At 60.4% G+C, this 12073-nt stretch overlaps 1 protein-coding gene and 1 long non-coding RNA gene across 4 annotated transcripts in view; one reads left to right on the top strand and one right to left on the bottom strand.

Moving 5' to 3' along the window:
• The first annotated feature begins 4000 nt into the window (after positions 1-4000).
• Positions 4001-12073, top strand: part of LOC135309032 (uncharacterized) — a 30626-nt gene continuing 22553 nt past the window's right edge. Inside the window, exon 1 of one of the 2 annotated variants that reach the window (XR_010369341.1) lies at positions 4001-4738. This is a non-coding gene — a long non-coding RNA (uncharacterized LOC135309032). The remainder of the gene's footprint in view (positions 4739-12073) is intronic. The other variant, XR_010369340.1, reaches the window with a different exon arrangement.
• On the bottom strand, positions 5757-11701 carry FEV (FEV transcription factor, ETS family member). 2 transcript variants are annotated; one of them, XM_064434822.1, is made up of 3 exons: positions 11543-11701; positions 10494-10568; positions 5757-7401 (listed from the first exon to the last, which is right to left on the bottom strand). In XM_064434822.1, the coding sequence occupies exons 1-3, from the start codon at positions 11592-11594 to the stop codon at positions 6890-6892; spliced, it is 639 nt and encodes a 212-aa protein (XP_064290892.1). In that variant the 5' UTR covers positions 11595-11701; the 3' UTR covers positions 5757-6889. The 2 variants fall into 2 exon arrangements, with proteins under 2 accessions (XP_064290892.1, XP_064290891.1); XM_064434821.1 differs by having other exon boundaries at positions 10494-11681.

Below are 12073 nucleotides of genomic sequence, written 5' to 3'. Positions count from 1 at the left end.
TGTCACCTCCATTTTTTTAAATTTTATTTTTCCTGAAGCTGTACCCTCCCTCACCTCACTCCTCCCTACCTCTGCTCTGCAGGGCTGGGCTCCCTTTTCCTGGCAGCAGCAGGCTGTGGGAGCTGTGCTGCTATCCCTGTTACCAGCCCTGTGCTTCTGCAGACCTCCAGGGAGAGGGGTGGAGCATGGGGAAGCTTTGCCTTTTTTAAAACTGGTTGCTACGCTTCAGGGTGCTGAAATTTCCAGGACTTCTTCAGCAGAAGCTGCTGCACATGCTCTCTGGCTGGGGTCTGCATCCAGGGCTCCACTGCCCCTCTGAGCCAGGCGTTTGGGCTCCCCTCCGCTGGGAAGAGCTGTGCTGGCTCTGCAGGTCATGGAGGGTAAGCTGGATTCCCTCTACCTTTGTGTGCATCAGCAGAGCTGCTAATTAGACCCAATCTGGCTCATTCAGGCAAAGCTGTGCTGCCAGGAAGACAGCACAGATGTCCCTGTGACGGGGCTGACCTGGCAGGGCGCTGTGCAAGGCTTTTCCGTGCCTCTGTCAACCCAAAAGACCCGTGCTGCTCCTGTCCTCCCTCTCCCAATGGATGCTCTTGTCTGTGCCTTTACACTGACATTCCTGTGACCTTGTGGTGAGCTCTCTGGGCCACAAGGCGTTCCCAACCCACCCCAACTTTGGCCATACCCACATCTTTTCATGGGAAAGATAACTTCAGCTTCAACTGGTGGAATTGGAGCCTTATAGCTCCTATGGGGATGCTGGGAGAACCCTGACTCTCCTGTACCAGCGTTCTGCAGAGAGGGAAACTGAGGCACAGTGAATGAATACTGCAAGGTGCTCTGCATCACAGGGTGACACCTGAGCCATTGGTACCAGCTCTTTCCTCCCTGAGCTGAGGTGTTTGTCCAGTGATTTCTATTCCCAGCTGTAGGGCTTTATGGAGTCTCCTCCCAGAGCTGAACAACCTCCCAGCACAATGCAGGAGGATTTTCCCACCCTACAGATCTCCTTAGAGACACTCACAGGGTTATTCCAGCCTCAAGCCCCAGCCTTTTAAGTTGCTTCCAGCTGCAGTGAGGCCATGTCCTTCCCCTCCTCCCTTGTGTTCCATTGATTAAGAGTCCTAGGCCTCACTGGGGGATTTAGGAAGAGCTAATTGCAGACTGGTAATTGAAGACAGCTTGGAGTCTCTGGAAATGTCAAGGAATGAGAGAGGAGCTTAGATGCTCCCATGCATTTAAATATGCATCACTGGCTCAGCCAGAGCCTTACTGGGGGGAGGGAGGGAGGGAGACATGTCTGGTTTTCCCTACCCCAGAGGACCTTGCAGAGCTGCTGGGGGGAGCACGGCAGGGGTAGCACTAATCTTACCTTGTCTGGGAGCTTTCTGCTCCCCCCAAGGCAAAGGAGACCTGTGAGAGAACACAGGCAGGGCTGGGTACTGAGGGTGAGAATCTCAGGCGAGGGAGCTTGGTTTTCCCCTTTTTAAAACTGTGATTTGACACACAAATCCTGTGCTGCTGCAGGATTGATGGTCTGCACTCAGGAGCCAGCTGTTGGACAGCAGCAAGGGGAATGGAGAGAGCTTGTGTCCAAATGTGTGATCCCTGCAGTGCTCCCTGAGGAGCAGTGAGGAACTGAGACCCTCCCAGGAGGGGCTGAGCAGCCCCTGTGCTGCCAGCCACAGGGCCCAGCAGGGTCTGGGGTTGCAGGGATGGGAGGATTCACATCGGGTTTGGGACTTGGAGGTAGAGCAACAGGGCCAAAACAGTGATCAGTCACTGCAGGGATCCAGGTGAGGGATCACAGAACTTTCCTACTTTGAAATTCCTCCAGCAGCAGCACATCTCCTTTCCGTGCCTCACAGTGGGTGCCCCGTCTGCTCCACATTGCAGCAGCAGAGGTGGGCACTGCAGCCCGCAGGGGGCTCAGCCCCAAGAAGTCCTCTTCCCAGGCCAAAGCATCCTCATCTGCCTTCTCTAAGGTGCACGGGGCTCTTAGATGCACCTTGGGTGGCAGTGGATCCCAAGGATGAATACTCACACGTGAAAAAGGGAGTTTCTGCCTGGAGTCATGGACAAAGCTCTGTGGGACTTTCCTTGCCTGACTGCTCTGTCTGTGGAGCCAACTCCTTGGGCTGGATGAGCTGGCCATGGCACCGGGGCAGCCAGCCTGGCAAGCCATGCCTCTTCCATGTCAGACAAACAGCAGGGAAGCTGTGGTTTTGCTATTAAGAGTTGCCACCATCCCCCAGAATGACTTGGAGGTGCTCCATGGGAGGAAAATGTTCTGGATGAAGCAGACCCAGCACCTGCCTGGCTGCTGGAGGACCTGCCTTGGCCCAGCTTTCTGCACGAGCCTCTCCTCGTCTGCCTGCAGGGATGATGGATGGTGTTCCTCCAGGCAGGTGGGAGTGGGAGGTCTCTGTTCTGCCTCCGTGGGAGCCGCTGGAGCACTGGCTCCACTGCAGCTCTGGGCTGTTGCTGCTCTGTTGAAATGGGGGTGGCTCGTGGGTGGCTCTGGTCACCTCCCTGCCCCACGGCACGGCAGTCACAGCTGCTGACGGGGGCAGAATGACCCCGGGAGATGGCAGCAAAGGGCACAGAGAGGCAGAGGGTCCCAGATGAAATTGGCTGATGAGAGATTTGTACTCAGAGAGGAGCAGGATGCTGCCACAGGGTCTCATCTGATGCAGGACACATCCAGGCTGGGTGGAAGGCTGCAAGAGCTCTGCCTGTGCCTAGGGTGGCCCAGTGGCAGGCGTGGGACTGAGGGAGGTGGGATGGCAAACAATTTGGTTCTCACTGTAGCCAAATCATGGCCTGTGGCCTTGCCTGGCTGATGTGTTTGGGAATGAGGAGCGCAGACTGGGAACAGCTCGGTGCCAGGAAGCTGGGGCAGGTGAGGAAGGGGAACTGGCTACCCTGGAGCCCTGCTGTGATGGTTGATCCTTCTGCCACAGAGCCTGGCAAAGCAGAAGGCCAGGGCTGCACAGGCTGTGTCATTCCTCCAGCTCACTGGGAGCTGAGTGTGGAGGTTCCCCTGTGCTGTGTCCCCTGCCTGTCTCACAGTCCTTCCTCACTTCTGAGGGTTTAGCTCCTTAGGGGACAGCCAGGCAGAACAGGCTGTGACCCAGGGCAGTGTGGGGTCTGCCCCAGGGAGGGGGTGTCCCTGAGCTGGAGCAGGGGCTGCTCCCTCAGCAGCAGGCCTGCATTAGAGCATAATCCTGCATTAGTGCATTAATCCAGCCCTCCTGCTACTCAGCTCCTGCCCTGGGCAAAGTCCACACCGAGGTCTCAGCGTACAGCTGGGCAGCAGCAGCACCAGGACACGCTCCCTGGCCACCCCTGATGGGCACCAGGGACCAGGTTTGGGGTTATGGGGGCAGTACAGCCCCAGCCCTCAGCACATCGCCCAGGGAGAAAGCATCTTTTGGAAGCATCACTGCTGCTTTCTTGGAGGGACTTCACACGGGGTTTGGAGCCTGGCTGCCTGCACCTGCAGGCTCTGGCTGAGCCACGCTAAGTCACGAAGCTCTTTGCAGGGAGCCAGGCCAAAAGAAGGTGGTGTCTGGAGAGAGGATGTGAGTCAGCAGCTTGGGTGTAGGGGGCTGAGGAGCCAGTGCAGCTGGGATGAGGAGAGAAGGAAGGAGGTGGGAAGGAGGAGAGCTGGAGAGGGTGCAGGAGTGGGCAGGAAGGCAGTTTGTGTCCCCCAGGGCAGACATGGCCTGGCTGTACTGCAAAGGCTCTTTCCAGCATGAGAAATTAAGAAAGTGGCAACATGACTTGACTAAAATAGGGGAGGGATGAATCCATTTGCCCTCTGATACATTGCAGGGGGGCTGGAGGATTTTGGAGGAGTTGGAGAGGTCCCCCTGTCATGCCGGCAAGAGGCTGAGGTCAGGGCAGCCCTCTTGCCAGCTGAGCAAAGCCAGATACAAAGATACTTTGTTGGGGCTTTTTTTTTTAGTAGAAAAAAAAAAATCCTTCTTCCTTTAATCACAGAGCAGCAGAGGAAGCTGCTAGGCCATGTGCTCTGCTCCCTCAGTCTTCCCAGCACAGGCTGAAGCCCTGTGGGACTGTGTTCCCCATCTCACCCTGCACAGGGCACACAAGGACACCCCACAGGCAGGCTGGAAGCCCGGAGGTGCACTGAGTGCAGCTGTCAGCCACACAAAACGGGCTCCCCACCAGCTGGTGCACCCCACAGCCGACACGGTGCTCCCCCCTCTGCCCCCCGGGCTGGGCACCCCTGCCCAGGGCCAGGGATGATGTTCCACGGGGAGCTGTGCTGGGCTCGGCCCTGCTTGCCCATTGGCAGGATTTTGCTGCAGTCTGCTCCGAGCCGGTGGTTTTGGTGGCTGAAGAAACCTGCAGAAAGCAGCGCTGCTGGTGGATTGGGTCAGACAGGGCTCCGGGGAGGGGGGAGGCTGGGCTGGGTGAAGGAGGTGCTCTGTTCAGCCCTCCGATGAGCTCAACATGTGAGGGGAGGCGGCTCGCAGCGGGGCCCGGGGACGGGAGCATCCCGAGTTGCCATGGTGACAGCGGCTGCATCCTCGGGCAGGCGGGAGCAGCGCTGGTGCAGCCCCGCATGGCTGCTCCCCCCTCCGCTGCCTTCTGGCTGCCGGCCCGGGGACAGCAGGGCCCGGGGACAGGGCGGGGGACAGCTCAGAGCGGAGCCGAGCGAGCCGCAGCCTGTTGCAGCGGGGGTGTGCGGCGGCCCTCCCCTCCCGAAAGGGTAAGTGCCCCTTTCCCCAGCATGTCCCGCCTCCGATCCATCGGGGATCCGGGCTGCAAGGTCGGGCGTGGGGTGGGGGCCGGACTCACCTGGGCTTCCCTAGCGCAGAGCTGGCAGAGGGACGGGAAAGGAGGAGCTAGGAGTGACCCACATCCCTTAATCCGTGTCCTGCCCTGCGTCACGCAGTTACCTAAGCCCCGAAGCAGGCTCCCCCGGCGGGCACAGCGCTCTGCCCCTCTCTGAGGGAGCCACTTGTGGCCATTTCCCCCATTTTGTCCTCGTGGAGTGAAACCTGGGGGCAGGGGATGTCTCCAGCCTATCTGGGCGCTGGTGCGGGGATAACTACTCCTTTTCCCCTCACTTCACCTCCTGCCGTGCCTCGGAACCAGTCTGTGCAACAGTCGGAAACCCTGGAGGTCGGGACAGCCCCCTGCCCAGTCCCTGCAACTCCTTTTGCTCTCACGGGTTCTCTGCCAGAGCATCAGCCCCACCACTTCACAGCCTGAGCCCTCCCCAGAGGACACAGTGACATCAGATCCCACTCCCTTAAGCTGATTAGAGCAGTAAGGATGCACTGGAGCAGATGCCACCAGGGCTGTGAGAGTGAGCAGACCCTGGAGGGATGCAGAAGGGGCAGCATGGAGCCTCAGATGTGGGAGCTGCTGTGGGCTGGGGCATGAAGGGAGAGCAGGAGGGGCTGACCACTCCTTCCATGGGCTGGGGAGGTGCATGACTCCCCCTACACAGCCAGATTGATCCCTGTTGCAAGCCTGGGAGCCTGAGAACAGCATATGTGGTTTTCCTGAAGGGGAGTCTCCAGTAACCCAGAGGTTTCCAGCTCTGTCCTGTCTCTTGGGGATTGTAAGAACCAGAGGCGATGCCCGGAGAAAAGATGGTGCAGACAATGGCCACATCCTTCCCACCCCAGCCCTGAAGGTGCTCTGGCTCAGCTGGGAGAGGATTTGCTGAGTGGTTCCCCCTCTCACCAGCTCCCTTCAGACAGGAGAGGACACAGGTCACAGCACCTCTCTGTTTTATTGAACACCAATCCCACCCCCCAGCCAGTGCGGAGCTCAGCGTGCCCAGCTCCTGTGCATCCACTGGGCCAAAGTCCTACTCCAGAGGATGGGGGCAGCTCCCTGAACCCAGGGGGAGAGACCCAGGGCTGCCCCTTGATGCCTGGGGCTCCCAGGCCTGCTGTGATCCCTTCTTCTGCTCCACCACCCATGCTGCCTTGTCCCTGGGGATGTTCCCACTTATGGAGGGTGTCCCACCAAGCCCTGCATGTGAGAGGCTAAAACCGGGGTAAAACTGGAACATTAATCTAGGAAGTGATGAGCAGGAGACCAGGTCATGTGCAGGGTGTCAGGGACTGTCTGAGGTGTGAGCCTTGGGCACTGGGGAGAGGGCAGAGCTGCAGAGACCAGGCTACGCTGCCTCCAGGCTCTGGTCTTGCCCTGAGGACTGGCAGTGAGCCTCACATTTGTCCCTGGCACCTCCAACCCCAGAGCCCTGCCCTCGGTCTGAATGAATACATAGAAAGCATCTGCTCTCCAGACCAAGGCTTCTCCTGAGGTCTGAAGGAAGTCACCTTCAGGCAGCAGCTAGAGGAGGGATGGAGAAAATGAAGCTTTGGAGACAAAGGTGAGGGGACCAAGTGATCAAGGAAGGTCCCTTTCCTTGTCCCTGCTCAGTGGGACCCTCATTCATGGACACAGCTGCCTGGGGCCCCAGCTCCTGGCTCCTCTCTGCAGGGAATGGGGAGGGCAGGCCCAGGCTGGAGGCAGAGCTAAGGACATTCATGGTTGGGCAGCATGTTGCAAAGGAAAGGAGGGGCAATGTCCCTGCCAGGGGAGGAGCCCATGGTTTTTCCTTCCATACACACCCTGCCTTAGGTATCCACATCTGTTCCCAGGTCATGGATACTTCCTCATCTTAAATTTAGATGGCTTCCCTCCTCCAGCCACCCACATCAGAGAACAAACCCAGCTATCCTGCAAGCACCCCCCATCCCCCACACCACATCAAACATAAAAGGGGGCAAGTGAGAGCAGGGCACAATCCCATCCCCATCCCTCCCCGCTGAGCTTCCCGAATCCACAGCCCCATGCTGCCGGGGACATGGAGCATCCACGTGGCCCAGCCGAGCCTCTAATGGTAGTGGTTGTTCATGTTGTTGAGGTGGGAGGCTGCCATGGCGCTGAAAGAGGCTGAGGGCTGGAGCCCGTGCCCAGGGTAGAGGGACGGGCTGGAGCCAGGCCAGTAGGAGAAGCCAGCCGGCGTCACTCCCGAGGTCATGAGGTTGAGTTTGGAGATGCCCGAGAAGGGCAGCGGCGCCAGGTTGCCCTGGAATTTGTAGAGAGCGTGGTCGGGGGTGGCTGGCTGGCACACCTGGGCCAGCCCGTGGAAGTCGAACTTGTAGGCGTAGCGCTTGCCGTGCACCTTGGTCATGATGTTCTTGTCGTAGTAGTAGCGCAGCGCCCGGCTCAGCTTGTCGTAATTCATGTTGGGCTTGCTCTTGCGCTCACCCCAGCGCCGCGCCACCTCGTCGGGGTCGATCAGCTTGAACTCGCCGTTGGTGCCCTCCCAGGCGATGCAGTTCAGGTTGGCCCGGTCCGAAAGCAGCTCCAGCAAGAACTGCCACAGCTGGATCTGCCCGCTGCCTGCAAGGCCGGGCGCCAGACAGGTTAGAGCTCCCTCCCAGGGCACAAGGTGAGGGACACGATGTGCCCCAATCCCCTTGACCCACTGTTTTGTTGCCCTCTCCCACACCCAGGTTTTGCCTGCACCTCATTGCATCTTCCCTGCTTTAGAGACACGTAGGATGGTAACAAGGTTGTGTCTCCTTCACAACATCCCAACCCCATGCTGCAACCCCAGATGTGAGGAGAAGATGCCCATGAGCCTTGAGGTGGAGTAGGAGTGCTCAGAGGCCAGCACAGGTTGCAGTGGGGTGCTGAGATGCAGAATTCCCCATCCCTCCTTCTCACCCACATTCACTCACCACCACCAGTTGAATACCTGCTTGTTTTCTTTTGTGGGAGGATGTGGCCTTGTCCTTCTGTCGGCAGCCCCAAGAAGAACATATCTTGGCAGAACCCAGATCCATCCCAACACAAACATTCCCACTTCCATGTCTGCTTGAAACTGGGCTGGTCTCACAGCCCCTGCTCTAGGGACACTGTGCCCTGCACAGAGGTCTCCATGGTCAGCTCAAGTCAGGGAGCAACACTCACCTGAACTACACCACAGAGAGACACAGGCAGGTGTAGGGCAGGGAGGGACGAGGACAGAGCCTGATCTACTGCGGCTTTGAACCAGGCATCAGTGATGCTCCTTGTTTCCAGAGGAAAAATATCCTCCCTGAGCCACGGCCATGGCATCTGCAGCTTGCACCAAGGAGTATCCTTGGTGGGTGCCCGTGGTGCCCCTGTGCCAGGCTGTGCACACACTGGAGCCTGGCACACCTCGACAGGCCCATGCTGAGGCACAAGGACATGCTCCATGTGTCTGGCCAGAGGTCATGAGAGGGAATCTGGACCTTTGGGCAAGGGGGAGTCCTGCTGCTGGGACCCAGCCACCCTGCAGAGCAGCCCTGCCCTCACCTAGGCACCCCACTCTGCCTCCTCTAGCAGCATCCCCTGCACATCCCTGCTCCTGGTGCCAGTCCTTGCAGCAGAGACTATCTCCAGAGCAGAGGATGCGCTCTTCTAACATTATTTTGTCTAAAGGTTCTTGGATGCTATACAGAGGTTTAGGACCCATGACCTCAGCAACAAGAAGTCCTGCAGCTCTTCTACATTTCCCACAAAAGAAATCTTGTTCTGCTTGTTTTAGACCCACCTATTTTATCTGACTCTCCCTGTATCTTGCTCTAGAAGTAGCAGGGAACAGCCATTCCCCATCCATTCCCATTCCACCAAAACCCACTCAGACATCCTGATCCAGGCAGTAGAGCCCAGGTCTTTCCAAGGTGTTGTATTTCCTAATTCCCCATCCTGGGACCAAGGCAGGGGATCTCTCCTCCCTAGGGTGCATCTGCAGCCCTTGCCTCTTCTCCATCACCACAGCCCCCACCCTGGCCTCCAGCTATCTCCCACCCATGGGTGTTCCACCCCATGCGAGGAGCTCAGGGAGGTCTTGGGGGTGCACCTGGGTGGGGTGGTGAGGCTCAGTCCTGCCTGCTGCACGGTGCAGCACATGGTAATGCACCTGAGAGCTCCCGAAGGAAATATCCAGGCATCCAAAAAGATCTTTCTCGCTGCAGCACTGATTAGAGTATGGCTGGGCAGAGTCTGCAGTGCAGAGGCAAGAGGGCTCGCCCAGTTCCATCTTTCTCGCTCTCCCACCACTAAACCAGGGCTCCATTTTTCCTGCTCAGAGGAGTCCCTGGTCCCTGCCTCCTAGCAAACAGGCAAGCTACCCAGCCCAAACACTGCAGTGCTGGCCCCGCGACACCCAGTGCTGCTGAGCTCCCCAGCAGGCTGCAGACTGCTCCCTGCCCTGCACTGGGAGCTCCAGACTGCTCCCTGCCCAGCGCTGGGAGCTCCAGGCTGCTCCCTGCCCAGCACTGGCAGCTCCAGGCTGCTCCCCGTTCAGCACTGGGAGCTCCAGGCTGCTCCCTGCCCTGCACTGAGAGCTCCAGGTGCTCCCTGCCCTGCACTGGGAGATCCAGGCTGCTCCCTGCCCAGCGCTGGGAGCTCCAGGCTGCTCCCTGTTCAGCGCTGGGAGCTCCAGGCTGCTCCCCGTTCAGCACTGGGAGCTCCAGGCTGCTCCCTGTTCAGCGCTGGGAGCTCCAGGCTGCTCCCCGTTCAGCACTGGGAGCTCCAGGCTGCTCCCTGCCCAGCGCTGGGAGCTCCAGGCTGCTCCCCGTTCAGCACTGGGAGCTCCAGGCTGCTCCCTGCCCAGCGCTGGGAGCTCCAGGCTGCTCCCTGCCCAGCGCTGGGAGCTCCAGGCTGCTCCCCGTTCAGCGCTGGCAGCTCCAGGCTGCTCCCTGGCCAGCGCTGGGAGCTCCAGGCTGCTCCCTGCTCAGCACTGGGAGCTCCAGGCTGCTCCCTGCCCAGCACTGGGAGCTCCAGGCTGCTCCCTGCCCAGCACTGGGAGCTCCAGGCTGCTCCCTGACCAGGGCTGGGAGCTCCAGGCTGCTCCCTGCCCAGCACTGGGAGCTCCAGGCTGCTCCCTGCCCAGCGCTGGCCGATGCCCGTGACCCTGAGCGGGTTGTTCCAGATGGATGGCTCCGGTTCCCGGGGACACATCAATTCCGAGCCCTGTCCGAGCCCCAGCGCTTCACTGGCAGCTCCCTCACGAACGATGTCTCAGCTCTCCTCTCCACTCGCAGGATCTCCCGAGCCCGGATTAGCCCGCCCCACTCCCGGGATGCTGGCAGCTCCCTCCCGTCGGATGTCCCGGAGCTCCCGGGAGACCGGAGTTAGGAGCCCGCACTCTGCCCGCTGCGGGGCTCGGGGGGATGAGTTCCCCGCTCCTCTCTGATGCCACGGACGGGAGCTTCCGACCGCCGGGGCTGGCCGCTGTCCCCGTGGGAACTGGGGCGGGATGCTCCCAGCCGGAGGCACTCGCAGCAGCCGGGAACGGCGGCTCCGAGGTGGCCGCGTCCTGCAAGGGCAGTGCCCGGCAAAGGACGGGAAAGGGTCTCCGGTGGCTGCTGGGTGGGACAGAATGCGAGTGCCCCGGGGTCCCCGTTCCGTGCCGGCCGAGGGAGCGGGGCCGTCCAGGGGAAGGGCAGCGGTGCTCTTACCTTTCTGCACGCCGGGGCTCAGAGACCCCCACGGCTGGCTCTTCCCGTCTTTGAACAAAGTTTCCCCGACTGGATCTGGGGGGAAAAGGGAGCGCGGGTGGTGTGGAGGGAGGGCTGGAACCAGGCGGGACCGCGACACCCCAGCGCCCACCCGCGGGCAGCGGCCCCGCAGCCCCCGGCCGCTCCCCCTCGCCTGCCCCGCCGCTGCGGCGAAGCCAGGAAACGCGTCCAGGAAAAAGGAAATCCGATTTCCGACCCAGCCGGGGAAGCTTTTAAATAGGAATAGTCGATCCCGTGGGCTGGGGTAGGGAGGAGAAAGGGAGTGAGGGAGAGAGGTGTGGGGCAGGGGGAGAGGGAGAGGAGGCGGGTGGGTGGCAGGATGGGTGACAGGAGCGGCGGGTGGAAGCAAGGATGTCTGTCGGCATTTGGGGAGTGCACTGCTGTGGAAAGGACAGGTAAATGGATAGATGGGTAGCAGGAAGGAAATGGGTGAATGGATGGAAGGACAGAAGAGACGATGGTGAGTGGGTAGGTGGAGGAAAGAAAGTGCGAGAGATCGATGGATGGAAGGGCAGGTAATGGATAAGATGATGGGAAAACAGGCTGATGGAAGGGATGTTGGGTGGATGGAGGGGTTGGCTGGTACCAGGGATGGAAAGGGGGATGCAGGGACAAGTGGGTGGGGTGGAAGAATGGATGGAAGCTCAGGGGAAGGGTGGGTGGGTGGGTGGAAAGATGGGTTGGAAGAAAAGAAGGGTGGATGCAGAGATGGAAGGACAGGGCGACGGTGGGTGGACGAAGGATGGGAAGATGAGTGTGCAGGTGTGGAAAGCTGTGAGGGCAGCTGAAAGGAAGAAGGAAGGGATGGCTGTGGCGCTGGAAGGCAGGAAGAGAGAATGGACAGAGGGAGAGGGGATAACGGGGTGGGCGCTGGAAGGAGATGGGGCAGAGGAGAGCCCCAGGGCCTCAGCGGGACAGGGCGGGCAGGGCTGGGCGCTGTGCGGGGCACGGCGCTGCCGTGGGGCAGCGGCCGCGGCATCCGCCCGTACCTGGCAGGTACATGTTGAGCAGCAGTGGCACCGCTCCGGTGCCGTGTCTCATGGCAGCTGTGGGGGCGGCCCGCGGGCTGCATGTTTTAATATTCCTGCCCCTATTATTATTATTATTATTCCACTTTATCAGGGAGCAGCTGATGGCGAATAAATGGCAGCGGGACGGGCAGGGGACGGGCAGGGGCCGGGGGAGGCGGGGGAAGGGGGAGTTTCCAGGCAACTCGCAGGGGCTGGGGCCCCGGCTCCAGCAATTTCCTCCGCTGTAATTAAAGCGGGCGCTGCCCCCCCCTCCCTCCCCCCGCTATCGGGCCCGCATCAGACTTTAATCACGGCCGCGGGTTTCTATGGAGAGCGGTTCGGGCCGCTTCCTGCCTCTTCCGCCTCCTTAACTCTTCGCAAACACGGCGCTGACATCCCAGGCGGGAGCGGGCCCGGCCGCTGCCTGCCTGGAGACCGCCGGGCCCGGCCTCCCTCCAGCGCCCGGCTCCCGAGCCGCCCGCAGCGCCTGGAGCCGCTCCTGGCGGGGCA

The sequence above is a fragment of the Passer domesticus genome, chromosome 10, assembly GCF_036417665.1.
Source record: "Passer domesticus isolate bPasDom1 chromosome 10, bPasDom1.hap1, whole genome shotgun sequence".
Classification (NCBI taxonomy): domain Eukaryota; kingdom Metazoa; phylum Chordata; class Aves; order Passeriformes; family Passeridae; genus Passer; species Passer domesticus.
The sequence above is the reverse complement of the archived record's forward strand: the minus strand, read 5'-3'. Positions and strand labels throughout refer to the sequence as shown.